We start from the raw sequence: 23,006 nt of genomic DNA, 5'->3' as shown, positions 1-23,006 counted from the left end.
GTGTTATATTTTATATTTGAGATTCTTCAAAGTAGCCACCCTTTGCCTTCACAGCTTTGCACAATATTGGCATTCTCTCAACCAGCTTCATGAGATAGTCACCTGGAGTGCATTTCAATTAACAGGTGTGCCTTGTTAAAAGTTAATTTGTGGAATTTCTTTCCTTCTTAACCAAGTTCATATTATGGCAAGAAAAGCTCAAATAAGCAAAGTGAAACGACAGTCCATCATTACTTCAAGACATTAAGGTCAGTCAATCCGGAAGATTTCAAAAACCATCAAGCGCTATGACGAAATTGGCTCTCATGAGGACCGCCAGAGGATAGGTTCACTACAGGTAACTTGTCTCAGTGCTGTTGTGCTGCCAAACCTTTCGGTTTCTACTTTTAATACATTTACCAATGTCTTAGTTTTTTCCTCACTCAACTTTTTTCATTCAACTTTTTCACCCAGGACGCTATATCTGAAAATGGTTCTACATTAACATTATGCCATCTCATTGCAGTCGCTGTACTCATAATATACAGGAGAACTATCGCCTTATGGTGAGAATAGCAGTGTTGCAACTACAGCTTCAGATGCAATCGTTAGGCAATTTAAGTGCAGGAAAGGATGAAACAGCGTCTGTGCCAGCAGTACAGATAGTAGTATAAACCCCCCCCCCCCCCGCACAGTCCCCACAGACAGACAATTTCTCAAGGCTTCTGGAAAGAAATGCTGTCGGGAAACTCAACTGGTGTCGCTCATTCAGCCGACAGAAACGTTCAACCGGTTCTCGCCATTAAGCAACGAGTCGGTCAGAGGCCAAGCTTTCTCAGGTGTCTCCTCCACCTGTTACAGGGTCTGAGCCGCCAAATCCTCCCACCATTAGCTGTCTCAATCTCCAGTATCTATGCTGCAATAGCGTATGTGTCGGGGGGCTAGGGTCAGTCTGTTATATCTGGTGTAATTCTCCTGTCTTATCTGGTGTCCTGTGTGAATTTAAGTATGCTCCCTCTAATTCTCTCTCTCTCCCTCTCTCCCTCCCCTCCCGGAGGACCTGAGCCCTACGATCATGCCTCAGGACTACCTAGTCTGATGACTCCTGACTATACCCCAGTCCACCTGGTCGTGCTGCTTCTCCAGTTTCAACTGTTCTGCCTGCAGCTAGGGAACCCTGACCTGTTCACCGGATGTGCTACCTTGTCCCGGACCTGCTGTTTTCGACTCTCTCTCTCTCTCTCTCTACCGCACCCGCTAACTCGACCTCTGAATGCTCGGCTATGAAAAGCCAACTGACATTTACTCCTGAAGTACTGACCTGTTGCACCCTCTACAACAATGTGATTATTATTTGACCCTGGTGGTCATCTATGAACGTTTGAACATCTTGAAGAACAATCTGGCCTTAAATGGCCATGTACTCTTATGATCTCCACCCGGCACAGCCAGATGAGGACTGGCCACCCCTCAGTGCCTGGTTCCTCTCTAGGTTTCTTCCTAGGTTACTACCTTTCTAGGGAGTTTTTCCTAGCCACTGTGCTTCTCCATCTGCATTGCTTGCTGTTTGGGGTTTTAGGATGGGTTTCTGTATAGCACTTTGTGACATCTGCTGATGTAATAAGGGCTTTATAAATACATTTGATTGATTTGATAGTGTTAACTGCACCTCATACTGCAGCCAAAATACATGCTTCACAGACTTCAAGTAACAGACACATCTCAACATCAACTGTTCAGAGGAGACTGCGTGAATCAAGCCTTCATGGTCGAAGTAACCACTACTAAAGGACACCAATAAGAAGAAAATTGTTTGGGCCAAAAACACGAGCAATGGACATTGCGTGTGTAAATCTGTCCTTTGGTCTGATGATCCAAATTTGTGATTTTTGGTTCCAACCTCCGTGTCTTTGTGAGACGCAGAGTAGGTGAATGGATGATCTCCGCATGTGTGGTTCCCACCGTGAAGCATGGAGGAGGTGGTGTGATGGTGTGGGGGCGCTTTGCTGGTGACACTGTCTGAGATTTATTTAAAGGCACACTTATGACTACCACATCGTTCTGCAGTGATACGCCATCCCATCTGGTTTTACGCTTAGTGGGATTTGTTTTTCAACAGGACAATGACCCAAAACACACCTTCAGGCTGTGTAAGGGCTATTTGACCAAGAAGAAGAGTGATGGAGTGCTGCATCAGATGACCTGGTCTCCACAATCACCCGACCTCAACCCAATTGATATGGTTTGGGATGAGTTGGACCGCAGAGTGAAGGAAAAGCAAGAGTTCAGCATATGTGGGAACTACTTCAAGACTGTTGGAAAAGCATTGCTCATGAAACTGGTTGAGAGAAGAGTGTGCAAAGAGTGTGCAAAGCTGTCATCAAGGCAGAGGTGACTACTTTGAAGAATCTAAAATATATTTAGATTTCTTTAACACTTTTTTGCTTACTACATGATTCCATGTGTGTTTTTTCATAGTTTTGATGTCTTCACTATTAGTCTACAATGTAGAAAAACTCTTGAATGAGTAGGTGTGTCCAAACTTTTGACTGGTACTGTACTTGCAAAAAAGATATTGAAACCAATAATTCTAAAAATCAATCTGCAATCAAGCATGCTGGGAAATATGATAATAATAATCATGGTTTTGGTTTAACACTAGTTATTAACACCAACACTGGGGTTCTTTTACACCAATAAGTGTTAATTTAACACTTAGAGACTACAAATGTTGCACTGAAAAATCAACCCTAGGTAACACTGGCCAATATTCTGTGCAACTACTATTGAGAGTTGTTCAATGTGTGATGTCATTGAAACTCTTCACGTGTTACACCACAGAAGCCGAACCCTCTACACATGGCAAGTGTGTGCCATCTATTTGTGCAACCTCTGTCTAGACACAGACGTCAATTACATCATATGACCATACGATCATATCCACATCAACAATGAAGTGTATGTTTATACAGACTCTAGGGTATAGACGTTGTATCACTTGTCTGTAGTGTGTACCCTTGGACAGCGTGTTAAGCTTCTCCATCACATGGCCATTACCACAAGGAGAGTAGGAGAAAGGGACCATGCATTTCAAGCACTCAGTTAGCTATTGAACAACAGATTACTTTGCAGCGGTGGTGTAAAGTACTTAAGTGAACATACTTTAAAGTACTACTTAAGTAGTTTTTGGGGGGTATCTGTACTTCACTATTTATATTTTTGCCAAATTTCACTTTTACTTCACTACATCCCTAAAGAAAATAATGTACTTTTTGCTCCTGACACCTAAAAGTACTTGTTACATTTTGACAGCGAAATGGTCCAATTCACACACTTATCAAGAGAACATCCCTGGTCATCCCTACTGCCTCTGATCTGGCGGACTCACTAAACACAAATGCTTGGTTTGTAAATGATGTCTGAGTGTTGGAGTGTTGCCCATGGCTATCCATCAATTTAAAAAAAGAAGATAATTGTGCCGCCTGGTTTGCTTGGACAGCAGTGGCTTCTTCCGTGGTGTCCTCCCATGAACACCATTCTTGTTTAGGGTTGTATGTATCGTAGACTCATCAGCAGCATGTTCCAGAGATTTCTGTAAGTCTTTGGCTGACACACTAGGTTTCTTCTTAACCTCATTGAGCATTCTGAGCTGTGCTCTTGCAGTCATCTTTGCAGGACGGCCACTCCTACGGAGAGTAGAAACAGTGCTGAACTTTCTCCATTTATAGACAATTTGTCTTACCGTGGACTGATGATTATCAAGGCTTTTAGATATACTTTTGTAACCCTTTCCAGATTTATGCAAGTCAACAATTCTTAATCTTAGGTCTTCTGAGATCTCTTTTGTTCGAGGCATGGTTCACATCAGGCAATGCTTTTGTGAATAGCAAACTCAAATTTTGTGAGTGATTTTTATGGGGCAAGGCAGCTCTAACCAACATCTCCAATCACGTCTCATTGATTGGACTCCAGGTTAGCTGACTCCTGACTCCAATTAGCTTTTGGAGAAGTCATTAGCCTAGGGGTTCACATACTTTTCCCAACCTGCACTGTGAATGTTTAAATGATGTATTCAATAAAGACAAGAAAAATACAATAATTTGTGTGTTATCAGTTTAAGCACACTCTGTTTGTCTATTGTTGTGACTTAGATGAAGATCAGATCAAATTTGTTGACCAATTTATGCAGAAATCCAGGTAAAGGGTTCACATACTGTTTCTTGCCACTGTACATAAGCTGTCACGTGTACTACTACATAGGGTACATAAGCTGTCACGTGTACTACTACAGTACACAATGTACACTCTCACATGTACTCATCATGACCAAAGCAATGGAGGGAGCCAAGAAATGTAAAAGCTCCAGACCATAGATTTACCAACGTGGACGGCTGTAGTTGGCTACAACAAGCTCGAAGCACAGAGAAAGAGGAGATGTTACATTAATGAGATGTATTTGCTCCTTGACTGAACTAAGTATAAAATACGTCCGCTCTGACCCCACAGCGCTGTGTGGTTGGTATGATGAAGTGTTAGAGAGAGAGAGAGAGAGGTTTGTCAAATCAAATCTACTTTTATTTGTCACACGCGCCAAATACAACATCTGTAGACCATGAAATGCTTACTTACGAGCAGTTTCTCAACTATGCAGAGATAAAAAGGATGACAAATTGCAAAATAAAAAAAAGGAAATAGTAATAAAATAAATAACAATAACAAGGCTATATACAATGAGTACCGGCTCCCAGTCAATGTGCAAGGGTACGAGGTAATAACAAGGCTATATACAAGGAGTATTGGCTCCCAGTCAATGTGCAAGGGTACGAGGTAATAACAAGGCTATATACAATGAGTACCGGCTCCCAGTCAATGTGCAAGGGTGCGAGGTAATAACAAGGCTATATACAAGGAGTATTGGCTCCGAGTCAATGTGCAAGGGTACGAGGTAATAACAAGGCTATATACAAGGAGTACCGGCTCCCAGTCAATGTGCAAGGGTACGAGGTAATAACAAGGCTATATACAATGAGTACCGGCTCCCAGTCAATGTGCAAGGGTGCGAGGTAGTTGAGGTAATTGAACTAATATGCACATGAAGGCAGGGGTAAAGGTGACTAGACAATCAGGATACTATAGATAATAAACAGAGTAGCAGCAGCGTATGTGAAGAGTGTGAAAGTGTGTCAATGTGTCAATGTGTCAATGTGTCAATGTGTCAGTGTGTCTGTGTGTGTGTGTGTGTGTGTGTGTGTGTGTGTGTGTGTGTGTGTGTGTGTGTGTGTGTGTGTGTGTGTGTGTGTGTGTGTGTGTGTGTGTGTGTGTGTGTGTGTGTGTGTGTGTGTGTGTGTGTGTGTGTTTATCTGCATCTGTGTTCATGCGTTAGCTCTCTTGACGGCCGGACACGCACCCTAAATATTAACCTGAGAGAGAGTGCCTGTCCAGTCTCACCACTCCCAGTATGTGATGGGCTTTAAAAACAACATCTCCTCTAATGCTTAATACTGCATTACTACATCACAGTTCAGGCACTGCAGGTCTGGGTTTGGAGCGAAGAGTATCAGGGAAGACAGGCGCACTAAAGCGTGGGTCGTTGCCGTAACTGAGCATTCCGCCAAATTACGAATTCCATTCCGTCGCGCTCCAATTACAAAACTCGTCCTTGACTCATACACTTATCTGTGACAAGCGACCAACCAGATGACACGTGCTGTGCTCTCCCACCGCCCACCTCTCTCTTTCTCTTTCTCTCTGCGACTCTCTCTCACTTACCCCCCCCCGCGCACATGCTAATGCATCCCTGCTTCCAGTAATGAGTTTAGGTGTCCTTGGGATGGCCTGTCCTAAAAGGGCTTTTATGAGTAAGCTGGCTGTAGTGAGCGCTGTAGGATCCTAAACTTATTCAGACTGCCATTTGGAGTCCTCTCCTCCTTTCCCCCTCTCTCTCTCTCAATCTCTCTCTCTCTCTCTCTCTCTCTCTCTCTCTGTCTCTCTCTCTCTCTCTCTCTCTCTCTCTCTCTCTCTCTCTCTCTCTCTCTCTCCCTCTCTCTCTCTCTCTCTCTCTGTCTCTCTCTCTCTCTCTCTCTCTCTCTCTCTCTCTCTCTCTGTCTCTCTCTCTCTCTCTCTCTCTCTCTCTCTCTCTCTCTCTCTCTCTCTCTCTCTCTCTCTCTCTCTCTCTCTCTCTCTCTCTCTCTCTCACCAGGGGACATATCATCTCTCCTGTCAGTCTTAAAGTCTAATTACAAGATGTGGGAGGGACAGGGACAGTGGATGGGTCACAGCAGGCAGTTCATTCAAGGCATCCATCTTCTCCTCAACTAGAACTTTCTGTACACATGCCAATTCCAATTGGACTACTCCTGTACGACACCTTTGCTCCAAAACCGTTGAATACATATGATGCCACCATGGAGTTAAAGGCAACATTCCACATCGTGTGGACAATAACGTCTTCTTTAAATTCTAGGATCATAATGAGAATCATAATGAGGATCCGCGTTACTTCCCGATGGTTAACAAGAACACAGCTTGCTGGCGAACCGACAATAATTACCCCTATAATAGCATTAATTGTAACAGGATCAATTGTCCATTGATTATAGTAATCAACACATCTCCCTCAAGCCCAGCATTTTCAATCCATGGTATTTCCTGCCGTTACAGCGAGCGTTATTCCTCTGATTGAGATAGCATTGATCTTTGTCTAATGGACTCTCGTGGGTCTGCTCTCACTGCTTAGAAGAAAAGATGTAAGGAAAGCCATCAACATTCAGTACAGGGTGAAAACAAGTCCAATCCCCAAGTTAAAACTCACACAACAACAAGTCACGGTTAACAAGCTAAGAGTTTCTCTGGAATCCGCTTAGCACCTTCAATTCACCATCGTTTCATAAAGCCTTCTAAATCGACATGATCTAATTATGAGCGGCTATATTTTGCTCAGTTGGCCTATTGACTAAGTCTCTACCACAGGCTGTGGACACATGTCCCCAGAGGACTCTGTGTGAGACAGACGGACGTGACAGCACAACAAGTCTGGGCACGGCACATGTCCGTTATAGTGACACCCCGTCCTTTACTCTCGCAGGTCTGACGATGATGATGTGCAGGTCCAGTTCTGCTCTCTTTGTGCAGTTCTGATCTGTTCTGTTCTGTCTTGTCACAGCCGGATAGTGTAGCGGCATTGTCTCTCTGCTGCTGTCATAGGTGTATCACTACATTATCAGTGTGATAGAAGTGAGGATGAAACACATCTGTTTCTGTGAATCACACGACTCAGTACACACACACACACAAACGACCGAGTAGTCCCCCAGCCATTAGGCAGGCTGATGGGCCTGATGGGTCTGGCACTGCCACCAGACATGCACGCACACACACACACACACACACACACACGCATACACATACACACACAAGGGGCCTGTCGCCAACGAAGGCAGGTAGGACAAAAACTCACTCACACTAACCCCATGAAGTCCCCATACTCTCACATACTCACCCGATCACCTCACACATCACCATACACCTTCCACACACTCTCACAGACCTCCCCAGACCGCTAAAACTAAGGCAGGTGAGTTCCGATAAGTGCTAGGTCACTATATCCTCCCATACAGTACAGTATCTTACAGGTATGAGGAGCCAGCAGGCAGCGTGCTGTACTGTGTTGTTACTGATCTGCCATGTCCTATGATTTGACACACACACACACACACACACTGACTTGACTCCTTCTGTAATTTCCCAGAATTATCCCTCTGAAACGTCCCAGTCATGCAGACAGCCCCTGTAATGCGCTTGACATTTCCAATATGCCTTGGCTGCAGAGTGAGTGAGAAGAACAATAACAAGCGTTCTAGGGGAACATTTTGATGTTTATTTCATTCTGTTGTCATAGTCGTTCAGTAAAGGCAATGTCAAATGAGTGCTCCCCATCGCTCCTTTCAAAGAGTTGGGGTGTAGTTCTCCCAAGACGAATGTGTGTCGTTTATGCGTTTGTAAGCTTTTCTTTTTCCGAGGGTGTGTCTGGGGGGGTGGGGAGGGTGTGGGGGGGGGGGTGCAGTCTGCTGCATCTCTGTGTCTGATGGTGAGATCTGACACCGTCTCCTTCTACTGAAGTTTGCCAAGAATATACCAAATCCCATCAGGATTGTTCAACTACAGTGCGCAAAATATTCCGTTTGGAAAATGAATGGCGCTTTTTTTCAATGTGTTTCCGTACATGCGATCAAACAATACAGAGAACTTTCGAAATGCTGTTTGAAAATGGCTGACATCATGATATCTATGTCAAACAAAACTAGAGTTGTGATGTGAGCTGAATCATCCCAGTTCTGACCTAACCCCTGCTATCCTATAAACTAAGCTTTCTGTGAAATCTCCCTAGAGCACTGGGCCTAAACTGCAGCTCCTGATGTGCAAATGCTCCTGACCGTGACATTAGCTAGATACCGTGCCATTAGCTAGATACCGTGCCATTAGCTAGATACCGTGCCATTAGCTAGGCTTTGTCATGGAAGGTTTAGGTGGTTGTAGAATTGAACGTCTCTTGTCTGGACTGATAATTAGTGGGTATCAGCCTAATTTTACTCTGCATGCATTATTTGGTGTTTGTTTTACGTTGTACACGGAGGATATTTTTGCTGAAATGTGCATGCAGAGTCTCAATTTGGTGTTTGTCCCATTTTGTGAATTATTGATTGGTGAGCAGACCCCAGACATCACAACCATAAAGGGCAATGTGTTCTATAACTGATTCAAGTATTTTTATCCAGATCCTAATTGGTATGTTGAATTTGATGTTCCTTTTGATGGTATAGAAGGCCCTTCATTCACAGCTTTGTGGAAGTTACCTGTGGCACTGATGTTTAGGCTGAGGTATGTATAGTTTTTTGTGTGATCTAGGGCAACAGTGTTTAGATGGAAGTTGTATTTGTGGTCCTGGCAATTGGATCTTTTTTGGAACACCATTATTTTGGTCTTACTGAGATTTTCTGTCAGGGCCCAGGTCTGGCAGAACCTGTGCAGAAGATCTAGGTGCTGCTGTAGGCCTTCCTTGGTTGGTGACAGAAGCACCAGATCATCAGCAAAGAGTAGACATTTGACTTCAGATTCTAGTAGGGTGAGGCAGGGTGCTGCAGACTGTTCTAGTGCCCTCGCCAATTAGTTGATATATATGTTGAAGAGGGTGGGGCTTAAGCTGCATCCCTGTCTGACCCCACGGCCCTGTGGAAAGAAACGTGTGTGTCTTTGCCAATTTTAATTGTTTGTGTACATGGATTTTATAATGTTGTATGTTTTTCCCCCAACACCACTTTCCATCAATTTGTATAGCGGACCCTCATTCCAAATTGAGTCGAAAGCTTTTTTGAAATCAACAAAGCATGCGAAGACTTTGAATTTGTTTGGGTTTGTTTGTTTGTCAATTAGGGTGTGCAGGGTGAATACGTGGTCTGTCGTACGGTTATTTGGTAAAAAGCTAATTTGACATTAGCTCAGTACATTGTTTTAACTGAGGAAATGTTACGAGTCTGCTGTTAATGATAATGCACAGGATTTTCAAATGTGTCTCCACTTTTGTGAATTGGGGTGATCAGTCTCTCTCTCTCTCTCTCTCTCTCTCTCTCTCTCTCTCTCTCTCTCTCTCTCTCTCTCTCTCTCTCTCTCTCTCTCTCTCTCTCTCTCTCTCTCTCTCTCTCTCTCTCTCTCTCTCTCTCTCTCTCTCTCTCTCTCTCTCTCTCTCTCTCTCTCTCTCTCTGCCCTTTATCTCCACCACTCCTCCTCTGAAGGATTATCCTTTCCTCCCTTGCTGAGTCCCTGTTCTCTCTACCGCTCTCTGATTAAGTCATTCTATCCCCCATTCTCTCTCTATCTCCCCTCCTTCACTTTCTCCTTCCCTCCCTCCATCCATCTTTGAATTATCTATAGCACTCTGATTCAGAGCATCTTTCACTACTCCCTCTCATTATTTCTCTCAGTTTTTTTTCTCCTTCCCTCCCTTCCTTTCCTCTACTCCGCTCTTTCCCTCTCTGTGCCTTCCTCCATCTCTACTCCCTGCCCGGCGGAGTCACCTCAGTGGCGTGTGGTACAGAGCCCATTGGTCCAAGCAGATTAGGCCAGTTTAATGTTTGCATAGCCAACGCGGTAATGACCTGGGCGCGCCACTGCATCTCCGCGGGCCTGGCCGTTAATCCTTCAGCTGGACGATGAGTAACCTCCGTACTCACGCAGAGCCACCGATAATAACGTCCCGAGGGGGTTTCTGCCGGGGCTAGCCTAGCCTCACTGGGGCTATTAGAGCCTGGTCGGGGAAGGGCATCAAGGGACGTTGTGTTAGAATATCTTCCTCTCTTGCCTTCGGTCTGTGTCTGATCCTGACTACAGCCTCTCTCTCTCTCTCTCTCCCCACTCTCTCTTCCTCTTCTATCTCTCTCCCAACGGTACTACATCATTACTGACAAAGCTTTACCTCCATCCACCACTTTCCCCTCTCCGCCTCAGGCACCACGCAGTGAGCTTCATGTGAGCTGCGTTCAAAGCACTGTCATTTACAATTATGTAGAATAGTGTTGCTGTTACAAGCCTTCAACTGCATTACACTCCAACATCTCCACGGGTACGCCTAGAAGGTGAACACTGAAGATTTAAGGTTGATTCAATTTAGTCTAAGTGCTGTAGCCTCAACATCTAATTAAGATCAAATCCTATGCTACACAAGTGCCTATGTTGTAGGGAAACCAGCTGAATTCAATCAACGTGCACTCTAGGCCTAGTGTTTATGTATATATTTAATGATATTCAAGTGATTGCCTGTCAAAACTGTTGATTTCAATTCCAGCCAATCCACTAACAGGAAGGGGTTGAGTCCCAAATGACACCATTCCCCTTCATAGCGCACTACTATGGGCCCTGATCAAAAGTAGTACACTAGATAGGGACTACGGTGTCGGGACACAACCAGGATGTTTATGTTATGAGTGTGGTTGGAAGGCAGCTCATTTGATCTGGTCATAGATACTGTACATACAGAGCCATTATCTAAAGAGACCACCTTCTGCCTTCATTGATTCTGGCCCCTGATACATACAGCCGTTTCCGGACCATTCCCCAATGGCAGCCTTTTCTCTATAAAGTGCACTACTTTTGACCAGGCCTCTATAGTGCTGTATATAGGGAATAGGGTGCCATTTAGGATGCATCCCAGGCCTCTCCAGCCACGATAATAAAGCAGTTTGACATTAACAATCAATACTGTAAGTCCTCTTTGAATCCCAATGAGTGTAAAGTGCATTTAACATGGGCGCTAAACACACACAAACACATACGCTACACGGGTGCACACGCGCAGATACCGTACACGCATGCACACACGCACACACACAGACATGCACATGCACGTACACACACGCACGTCAACACACACACGCATGAGGAATATTGGATCAGGCAATGATTACTGAGAAAAGAGGTTGTGTTTGGAGAACATCAATACGGCCAATCTAAGCATCAGAATAGAAATACCCCTGAGGACATAGTGATCTGTGTCTGGCCTGGGTGCATGTTTGTGTGTGTGTGTGTGTGTGTGTGTGTGTGTGTGTGTGTGTGTGTGTGTGTGTGTGTGTGTGTGTGTGTGTGTGTGTGTGTGTGTGTGTGTGTGTGTGTGTGTGTGTGTGTGTGTGTGTGTGTGTGTGTGTGTGTGTGTGTGTGTGTGTGTGTGTGTGTGTGTGTGTGTTCATTTCGCTCAGCCTGTATCAAAACAAAAGTCTTCGATCAACACTTCAACTGAATCAGCCTCCTCATTTTGACAAGCAGCATCTACATGTTCACTCATTGCAAAATCAAAACCCAATTTGTTCTCATGCTTTCTATATTTCCAAACATTTTTTACGTGTCAACCCACACATCAATTCCCTCCTTTGATTCAAATGTTTACCAGGCTTCCTCTGTCATCACATCCCACAGCACAGTGACATGGACGCGATGAGCAGAACCACAGCTCTGTTTAGCTCCTATTCTTCCCGGCGCCACATTCACACACCAAATCATTTATGCAGCGTGTGTGTGCGTGCAGAGATGGACAGTATTTCTGTTACATGTATTTGATATATGTATTTCAACTTCTTCTGAGTATTTAGTCATTTGTATTACACTGGGCTGAACTACACTCCAATGTATTTTGTAACAAGATACCGTCCAGAACTGTAATTTGTATTTACAAAATACTTTTCTATACCTTTTTTTTTTATAGCTGTTCACCGTTTTATGGCCTCCTTTCACCTTGCATTGGTATCAGAAGTCTGATGGCACTATGGTGGGATAAGAGCATCTGCTAAATTAACTACATATAAATGTACGTACTGTATATGTAAAAATGAACAATTGCAAACCATGCTGAGTATTATTCAAATGTGCTCCACCCCAAAATAAAGCCAATAATTAATACCCCGTGTGCTTTGCAATTCCTTTTGGTATGTTCACTTTCACATTTACATTTGGTAATTTAGCAGACACTCTTATCCCGTGTGACTTACTATTTACAGTCAGTGTATTCAACTAAGGAAGATAAACAAGAACATATCACAATCATAGCAAGTAAAAAAGTTTACGTAACTGTTACTGAGAATGTTCCTGCTGTTCATGCTGGCTGTGTGTGTTTCTACCAGTAACATCAGTGCAAACATAGTTTGCCAACCAGAGCTGAACACTCACCTCAACACAACAGTTGTTTATAGGCTAATTGGGGCATCCATACAAGTGTGTGTAAGCCGCATGTCAACACAGGAAAGTAAACGGGTGATGGGTGATGGTGTGACTCGGTGATGAGCTTTAATGAGGACCTCTTCTCCTCTCCCCCTCTTTTCCTCTCCTGTGAGTATTTCATGTTTTACAGTGTCCCAGCTATTTCCCCTCTGTCTCTAACGTTGTGGAGGTGTTGCATTTGAAAAATACCCTCTGCCAAACAGCAGTGGAACAGTCACTGAAATTCCACTGTGCAGAAAAGCTTTTCAGATGACCTGGAAGTACCACTCTCCAAGTGCAGCTGGCGCAAACCTGACCTCCAGCACACGGCAGGTCAGAGGTTATGCAGAGGAACGACCCTTTGTTTTCTCAAGCTTCCCAGAGCCCTGCTCGACTGAATATACCTCGCTAATCTACCGCCTAGAGCCGAGGCACGAGGCAATATGTTCTGAAGTTCAAGTCTGACATACCCACACCCACACAAAGAGTGATACACACCCACACAAAGAGTGATACACACCCACACAAAGAGTGATAGACACACCCACACAAAGAGTGATAGACACACCCACACAAAGAGTGATAGACACACCCACACAAAGAGTGATAGACACACCGACACAAAGAGTGATAGACACACCGACACAAAGAGTGATACAGAGAGAGAGAGGGAGTACACCCTGTATATGATCCTCTTATTAAAGCCTGCAAAGACTTGGCTCTAGTCCCTCAGATAGAAAATCCAGTCTTATTCACATGGGAAGGTGAGGCTTTAGACTTAAGCTATTACGATAGCTCATAGCTCCATTCTAAATCACTAGCTGACTGATGGGAAAGAGACCATTCATCCAAAATCATCCATTCATTAGAAGCACACAGCCTCCACTTTTCTGCGTGTTTGTGTGTTATAAAAGCTGTTCCACTCACCCTCTCTGCCGACTGTGCCGTCCCGAAGAAGATAGGGATAAACGCCAGCCAGATTATGCAGGTAGTGTACATGGTAAATCCAATTGGCTTGGCCTCGTTGAAGGTCTCCGGCACTCCCCTGGTCTTGATGGCGTAAACAGTGCATGTGACCATCAGTAGGATGGAGTAGCCCAAGGAGCAGATCAGGGACAGGTCGGAGATGTCGCACTTCAGCACGCCGCGAGCTGCCGCCGGGTCCTGGGTCCGCTGCTCGCCGTAGTCCACGAAGGTGTGTGGCGGGTCCACGGCGAACCACACAAACACCCCCAGGAGCTGCACCGAGATCAGGGAGAAGGTGATGACCAGCTGGGAGGCCGGGGAGATGAACCGGGGGGCGCTGACCGACTTCTTCCCCTGCTCGAAGATGCGGTGGATACGGTTGGTCTTGGTGAGGAGAGCCGCGTAGCTGAAGCACATCCCCAGACCCAGAAAGATCCTCCGGAAGGAACACACGCCCACGTCGGGCGCCGCGATCATCAGGAAGGTGATTGCATAACACAGGAAAATGCCCGTCAACAGCACGTAGCTCATCTCACGGCCGGACGCCCTGACGATGGGCGTTTCGTTGTAGCGGACGAAGGTGACGATAACGAAGGTGGTGGCGATGATGCCTAGCATTGAGATGAAGACGGGAATGACGGCCCACGGCGAGTGCCACTCCAGCTTGATGATGGGGATGTTCTGGCAGCCCGTTCGGTTGGCGTCGGGGCGCTGTTCGTAGGGGCACAGTTCACAGCTGAACTCGCTGGCCTGGAAGTGATAGCCATCGCAGCGCTCGCAGTGCCAGCAGCACGGCACGCCCTTCACGATCTTCTTCCTCTCACCCATCCGGCAGGGTACGCTGCACACAGATGCCGGGAGGGACGGGTCGCCTGCCCGCCACTGCATGGCCTCTACCTGGGGTCATAAGGTCACAGGAGAGAGGAGAGACCAGTCAGAGGACAGATAGGTTGGGACTCAATTACGGTTTTGGTTCTAGAAGGGTTGTGATTCTAGACTGTTTCTGGCTAACGAATGTTCTGACTTTCTTCAAAGCCTACCGTTGTTCAACTGTTTGTACCTGCTTAAACATTTCCCAAAGGGCAACTCACAAAGTAATTAACCAAAGAAGAACTTCTTATCATTTCCCTTGTGCTGCCTACTAGGCATAAATCTCATAGAAATTAAACTGGTTTAATCAGAGCTGGCACAAATTGGCCATCTGCATCAGACTGATGCAGTGTGTGTGTATTAATAAACTGTTTATAACACAGCCCAGGGTGATGGGAACGGAGCTCCTCTCTCTATCTCTGAACAGGCACACAAAGTACTGGTCCAGCAGAACTAGAGGAAACTGGCTGACTGGGGATTCTGCTGAGAGCAGGAGACACCTGTCTGTATACGTGGTTTTAGATTTGGGTCTTATTTCCCTTTAGTGCTATTACGCCTTCCTGTTTTTTTGTGGTAAAGTGATATTCGGCCATGCTTGCATTATGAACGCTCAAAAAAACATTAAGCCTGTCCGTGAACTTTCTGGGGTATAATTGATAAGTATTACCTGATGAACAAAATACTTTAGGTCTCATTATGAAGCATTATGAGCGTGTCATGAAAGAAAAGCATGTCCAATGGCACAACTGATCCTGAGGGAAGAGATTTAACCACGAGATGAAAGTAACTTCCGGCACTTCGGTGAATCCTTGAATTCAAAACACTGTTAAGGTGAAACAAAATGTATATATGGAATGGGGATATTCTGTCTCTAGTTCTCAGCAGCCAGCCGAGAGGGAACAGTAGGCTGTTGCTGCCTCCCAGTCCAGCCAAGGTAAATAGATCGAAGAACAAAGTGAATTCGCAAGAGAAATTCAGCCCTGGAAGAAAAGAGAAGTTCAATAGGCAATGTTCAGCATTTGAGCCTAACTTCCATTTTCCTCCCAGCCAATTCTCCAGTCTCCAAGTCTTCAGAGTCCAGCCAATTTAGCTTCTACAGTCCGAACTTATCCGCTTATACCGTTGTGAATGATACGTGCAGGTAAGCAGTAAGGGGAGTCAGATAGGTCTTGAGCATTGTTAGGTGTAGGTGTACAGCATGTGTGCTGCCTGACTGATCTCTGCACGTACGACCAAAGCAGATGGTTTTAAGATCCCTCAGAGAGTTCTGCCCAACCGTGCCCCAGCCTGTCTGTTCTAGGAATCTATCTGTGTGTGAACACGCTGCTCGTTTACCAAGGCTGTGGATCTCAGACAGGCATGCAGAGGCATTACGAAGCTATAAGCCCCGTCGTCTCTCCTCCTGTGGCCTGTGTGTGTGTGTGTGTGTGTGTGTGTGTGTGTGTGTGTGTGTGTGTGTGTGTGTGTGTGTGTGTGTGTGTGTGTGTGTGTGTGTGTGTGTGTGTGTGTGTGTGTGTGTGTGTGTGTGTGTGTGTGTGTGCGTGCGTGCGTGCGTGCGTGCGTGCGTGCGTGCGTGCGTGCGTGCGTGTCCCTCCCTTCCTCCAGTGTTCAGGTGTTATCGATGTGCTCTCTGACTCCGACAGAAACTCATGCTGATGGAGAGAGCACTTCCTGCTCGCGCACTTCCTAGCTCTATCCCTCCCTCTCCTCCCATCCCTCTCTCTCTCTCTCTCTTCACCCTAACGAGCCGGGCTCAGGTCACACATATTAATGATGCAGAAAGTGTACGCGTATGTGTGTGTGTGTGTGTGTTCATGTGTGTGCACGTGTGTGTGTGCACGTGTGCGTGTGTGTGTATTCCAATCAGTAACAGCTGAATAACAAGTAGCTGCTCACTGAAAGTCAAGCACTGAGCAGTAACTGTATGCGTGCAGGAACACAAACTACTCAGAAGTACTGGAAGACCGTAGGACAAAAAACACAGGGAAGAGATGGGACCCAAACATGACACGAAAACAAGTTCTGGATGATAACGATTGAATAGAAATGCGAAGTTTCACGACTTGATCGTGAATAAATGCTGATATCTATAAAATGTGCCCGATTTCAGAGGTGTTTGTGCTATAATGTCAAGCCGTTGTTCATTGTCATGCCAAACATGTTGACATGAAGGCACAAACAGAGCCGGGACCAGGCTATGTATGAATACCTCGGAATATGACAACACTAGATCACAAAAGATAGATATTGCTATTACGTTAGTCTCACATTTAGGTGTAGTTTGTTGGTCCAGGTCCCTATGACCTTGTACTCTCTGGTAGAGCGGTTGGTGCTCTGGTACTGGAAGATGTCGTACCGTCCAGGGGCGTCGCCGTTCTCATTAAACACCACTGGAGTACCGGCACTTCCTGGAAGACAGAGATGGTGGGAAATTAACAAGAAGACACACTGTATATCATTCATCACACAGACAGCTAATATACCATACTGTAAGATTGTACAATATCTTTGTAGTTCTGCATTTTCACACCAATACATGATTTGGTCCAACACAACATATTTTTGGACTAACTTATATATACACCATACACCTATATACACCTATACACCTTATATATACAACTATGGTATAAGGTCTGTTTCTTACAGTGGGAATCTTTTTCAGAAGTTCATTCAGAGCCTCGTGTATACCTGTCACCCTAACGAGCCGGGCTCAGCTGTCACACATGAATTATGCAAAAAGTGTGTGTGTGTGTGTGTGTGTGTGTGTGTGTGTGTGTGTGTGTGTGTGTGTGTGTGTGTGTGTGTGTGTGTGTGTGTGTGTGTGTGTGTGTGTGTGTGTGTGTGTGTGTGTGTGTGAGTGTGTGTGTGTGTGTACACAGCCTCAACCTCCCCAGGCGCAAAGTATTTCACAGATGGGCTTTTCTCTCCACCGATTATGCTAAACTCACAGCCTCCTCATCCGTTCTCTCTCTCTCTTCCTCTCCCTTCCTCTCTCTCTCCCTTTCTATCTATGGTTCTCTCTCCTCTTATGAAGCTTTGAAATCCAATATTTCAGTGCGGCAGCAGCGCGGGTGGAGAATCTGGCCCATCAAAGCAGTAATGTAATTACAAATATAAATCTTAAAAGAGGTGTGCATTACTGACATTCCTACAGAAAGCTGTACGTCATGGCAACGATCTACCATATCTGACGGAACGAAAGGGAGAGTAGCTGGGAGATAGATACTAGGAGAATAAGAGAGAAAGAGCAAAGTTGAGAGAGCTACCGAGAGAGAGAAAGAGATAATGTAGTGAAACAGAGAAGTAAACTCCTCTCTCTATCTGCAATGGCAGCTGGTCTCTCTAGCCTCCTGGATACGCACTGCTGCCATCTCTCTTTCATTATGCACACTAACAATAGTGCTCTAGGATCTCTCTCTCTCTCTCTCTCTCTCTCTCTCTCTCTCTCTCTCTCTCTCTCTCTCTCTCTCTCTCTCTCTCTCTCTCTCTCTCTCTCTCTCTCTCTCTCTCTCTCTCTCTCTCTCTCTCTCTCTCTCTCTCTCTCTCTCTCTCTCTCTCTCTCTCTCTCTCTCTCTCTCTCTCTCTCTCTCTCTCTCTCTCTCTCTCTCTCTCTCTCTCTCTCTCTCTCTCTCTCTCTCTCTCTCTCTCTCTCTCTCTATATATATATATATATATATATATTCCAGTGGTAATGAATGAGAAGATTTCCAGAGGACTCTGGGTAAACCACTCTTTAACATGCCTCCACACAGCCCCGCCCGCCACAACTCAAAGACGCTAGACGCCGGCGCTCGCCGCTTGCTCCTGTCTGTCTGTTTGTCTGTCTCCTCCTGTCCTACATCAGAGAGAGAAGCGTCCAGACTGGTTGTTACAAAACTGCCACCCAGGCTACAAATTGTTAAAGTGCAACACAACTCCCTATAAATCAGGACTACACAGGGTGTCATTGGGCTTTGGTCCAAAGTAGTGCACTACATGGGGAATAGGGTGCGACTCACACACACACACACACACTCACACACACACACACTCACACACACACACACACACACACACACTCACACACACACACGTGATGCTGGTAGAGAAGCAGAACGCTGATACTATCATACTATCAGTGAGTGGGAACAACGTATTCTCTTCCTCTTTTCCCCTCTTCTCCGTTCATCCCTCGCTTCGCACAACAGCGGGGGAACATGCACTGCAAATGGGAGAGGTCTCCATCTCATCAGTGTGGAAATGAATCATGGCACATTCCCAGGGAAGGATTTCTGCCTGTCAAATTGGTGTCAATATACGGCCCAATATTGCTCACTGTTCCCTGCCCAACCAATGAGGCCGATTCTGCAGACACGACTGATGCAAGTTACACACTCACGCACACACAAACGTACGCGCACACACATGCACAGACACGCACTGACACACACTTAAACGTCATCTCCGGAAACAGCCTGTCCCAAACCATATTAGCTACTCTGATGACGATTACTGGATACAAGCAAGCTGACTAATACAATTGTTCAGTATGTTCCTTATAAGGGCAATTCGAGCAGAGCAGTACGAGTCAGTGAAGCATGGTCCCTCAGCCATTTCTGAAAGTAGCAACACGGAGATATCGACATTTAAATTTCACACGATTCTGCATCGTTAACCATGACCTTCACTGTGTCAGTGTAAGCATGTACCCTTCTTTACCACAACACACACACACACACACACACACACACACACACACGCACGCACACACACACACACACACACACGCACACACGACAAACCTCAAAGCCGCAACAACCATTGAACTGGACGAGCCAGACAACACACCAAAGTCCTTTCATCGACCTCGCCCTCATTGGTCTTTATAGTACATCTCACAGGACCAGACACAACCCCCAAAGGAGAATGGGATCAGAGGCCCCTTTAACCGACACACAGGTCTTCAGCTAGTGATGGGCGATGGTGAGATGAGACCAAGAGCTGAAGTAGAGACTAGGGTTTTTCAGATGGAAGATGTTTCAACCTGATCTCCTCCATTCAGACACTAGGGCTTATGTTTGGTTTGAGGTGAGGTTGTTTTCCCGCTGTGCAGTTTGTGGGTAGAGAGAATGGATTCTAGGTAGGTTGTACTCCTACTAAAAGGCAGGGAGGCAAACGCCTGAAGATACAGTTACAAGGCACAGGTCTAGGATCAGCTTACTCTTTCCTAATCCTAACCTAAACCATTAAGGGGAGAAAGACCTAAGATCAGTATCTACAGGCAACATCCTCCTGATCTGAGATAATCACTGCATACCCTGTCAACAGCTCTTCCCTGTGGATCCCCGGAGAGAGGGAGAGAGAGAGAGAGAGAGAGAGAGAGAGAGGGAGAGAGAGAGAGAAGGACAGAGAGAGAGAGAGAGAGAGAGAGAGAGAGAGAGAGAGAGAGAGAGAGAGAGAGAGAGAGAGAGAGAAGGATGGAGAGAGAGAGAGAGAGAGAGAGAGGAGGGAGAGAGAGAGGAGGGAGAGAGAGAGAGAGAGAGAGAGAGAGAGAGAGGAGAGAGAGAGAGAGAGAGAGAGAGAGAGAGAGAGAGAGAGAGAGAGAGAGAGAGAGAGAGAGAGAGAGAGAGAGAGAGAGAGAGAGAGAGAGAGAGAGAGAGAGAGAGAGAGAGAGAGAGAGAGAGAGAGAGAGAGAGAGAGAGAGAGAGAGAGAGAGAGAGAGAGAGAGAGAGAGAGAACGTGTTTTAGGCTGGGTAAAATCTCTGATGTGGAGAATACAGGAAAGGAGAGAGGGACCGGCTGAACGAGGGTTCAAAAGTCTCCCCACTCCCTATCGTGACAGAAACAGAGAGTGTTTTGATAGGCCTGATGCAGAAACCACCCTGCAACCCAGATGAATTAAACATAACATGGAGGAAGGAGCTGAGAGGAGGAGATGAGAGAGAGTGGCTGAGTGGAGTGGCTGCCAGCACCCAGCAGTGTGGGGCATACATCTGTACTGCTAATGGGGGAGACAACACACACACATGCACGTACGCACAGAAGCATGCACGTAGGCACACGCACGCAGGGATGCACGCACACAAACACACACATGCAGTAATGAGGACACATCTTCTCTCCCGTTTCCCTCCACCCCTCTATCCCACACTAACCGGTTACCTCAGGGGAGGCTCTACCTGGCAGATGAGGACACATCTTCTCTCCCGTTTCCCTCCACCCCTCTGTCCCACACTAACCGGTTACCTCAGGGGAGGCTCTACCTGGCAGACGAGGAGACATCTGTGCGATAATAATAACTCAGCTCCCTCCTCCTCCTAAACATGTACTGTTGATCCTCCCTTTTATCTCCTCCCTCATTCTCTCTCGTTCTTTCTCTCTCTTTTTCGTTTTGTCTCGCAGCTCTCCTCCTCCAGCTCTCCTCCTCTCTTTCTCTTGTCTTCATGTGGCTCTCTTCTCTATCTCCACTCCCCCCCCTTCTCTCCTATAAGACACATGCGTTGGCCTAATAATTAACTTGATTACGATCCATTACTTACATGCTTTCTTCGCTGTGCCCTAACCCTCCATCTACCCTGCAGGCATCATGTGGGTAGCCGTTCCGTGCAGTTAATATGGTGAGGGATAATATCTACAGGGTTTATAATGAGATGAGTGCTTCTTGGCTCAACACGGCAGCTGATTATAATGATTATTAAACTACCAATTTGTAAGTCGCTCTGGATAAGAGCGTCTGCTAAATGACTTAAATGTAAATGTAAATGTACCAGAAACCTGAGTTTATCAGGGTGTGAAAGCAGGAGCCAGGGCCAGCCTTTTCGTTGTGTTTCACAGTGGAAGGGAGCACAGAGGCTGTGTAGCCATTGGACATGTGCCGTTTGGGCGGGTGAGTAATGTGGGCGGGTGAGTAATGGTGTTTCTGGTGTTTTTTCGACTCTAAACTCAACGTCAAGAGTCCTCATGTCAACCGAAGATGTTTTGGCCTCAAGATCTCTGAATGCTTCAGATACTTTACATTTGCCAGTTGGTCTGAGATTTGATAATTCGCCTATCTTTTTTTTTATTGTCCTAGTTGGTCATTAGCAGTTCTTGCCTGCCTCGGGCAAGTTTCAAAACCATCCAAACCATTCCACTGCTTCTCTAAGCCCTACTATCATTAGGCCAAGCGAAGATATTTCATCACAGAGTTACGAAACACCGCAGCTGAAGAAAACACATTTTTTGGAGGAGCGCCAAACTAAGTGGCCCTCAGCCTGAACTTGACAAAAGCCTCCCGTTCCTGTTGACTCTTCCTCTCTTTCCTCTCAAGAGAACGTCTTTTGATTATCTTCCCCAGAACAGAGCAGAGCAAGGGAGGGAGGGAGGGAGGGAGGGAGGGAGGGAGGGAGGGAGGGAGGGAGGGAGGGAGGGAGGGAGGGAGGGAGGGAGGGAGGGAGAAAGAGGGGAGGATGGAAAGGGGGGGAGAGAGGGTGAGAGAGAGAGAACGAGAACGAGAGAGAGAGAGAGAGAACGAGAATGAGAGAGAGAGAAAGAGAGAGAGCGAGAGAGAGAGAGGGAAAGAATGAAAGGGGGGAGGGAGGGAGGGGCAGAGGGAGAGGGGGAGAGAGAAGGGTTTCCTAGAGCACTATTGTTAGTGTGCATAATGAAAGAGAGAAGGCAGCAGTGCGTATCCAGGAGGCTAGAGAGACCAGCTGCCATAGCAGATATACCTCCTCTGTTTACTGACTTCAGCAGACACACACACACAACTCTCATAGGCTGATGAGGTAATGTCGCATTTCTCACAACGGCCTAATGGACTTGCTGATTTCATTACGGTGCGACTGTGGCAGAGGAGAGAGCGAGTCCTGCAGGTCCATACATCTGGTGGTGTCAGTTAGTCTAATGCCGGCGTTTTAAAATGCATTAGAGTGAATAAAAGGATGCATGTACAATCACCGCCGACACAGCATGCACACAGCATTAACGTTCTATTAATCCTCCGATGGCTGTCTGATAGCTTCTGGTCATCTGGGCCGAGGAAGGGTTCAGTGTGAGGCGGCCTGGCAGGCAAGCGGCAGACAGAGCGCGATGTCTTAAGTCTCCCCGAAACAGCTGTCTGAGATTTCCGGCTTATTGAACTTATCTCCAGGTATTGATTGCTCTTTTAACGTTGTGAGTGGGGACGGCGGTAGGACACACACACAGGCAGACGGAGGCACGGGGGGAGGGTCTTTTCTGCGAGCGGCAGATGAAGCGTCCATTCAGTCTCCGTCTCGTCAGTCTCCCCTGTCCAGCCATCCGGTGGCTCATCCACAGTTTGAGGTTGTGTAATACTGGTTATATGTGGACAAAGCACAGAGAAGGAATTGTAGACTGGAGATGAAGGTCAGAACATTGGGAGACTTTAGTTCTCTCTCTCTAATGAACACGAGGGAGACAGAGAGCTGGTTTCAAGCGCAGGGCGCAGCAGGTGTTTAATATAAAGGACC

At 46.2% G+C, this 23,006-nt stretch overlaps 1 protein-coding gene across 4 annotated transcripts in view; it reads right to left on the bottom strand.

Annotated features, from left to right (window-relative positions):
* Positions 1-23,006, bottom strand: part of LOC139565752 (metabotropic glutamate receptor 8-like) — a 386,874-nt gene that overhangs the window by 17,097 nt on the left and 346,771 nt on the right. For all 4 annotated transcript variants that reach the window (XM_071386286.1, XM_071386287.1, XM_071386284.1 and 1 more), the window contains 2 exons: positions 16,822-16,961; positions 13,645-14,580 (listed from right to left, as the gene is read on the bottom strand). In XM_071386286.1, the coding sequence (XP_071242387.1) occupies positions 13,645-14,580; positions 16,822-16,961 (1,076 nt within the window). The remainder of the gene's footprint in view (positions 1-13,644; positions 14,581-16,821; positions 16,962-23,006) is intronic.

This window comes from Salvelinus alpinus, chromosome 37 (assembly GCF_045679555.1).
Source record: "Salvelinus alpinus chromosome 37, SLU_Salpinus.1, whole genome shotgun sequence".
In the NCBI taxonomy this organism is placed as follows: domain Eukaryota; kingdom Metazoa; phylum Chordata; class Actinopteri; order Salmoniformes; family Salmonidae; genus Salvelinus; species Salvelinus alpinus.
Note: the sequence above shows the minus strand (reverse complement) of the source record. Positions and strands in the feature narration are given on the sequence as shown.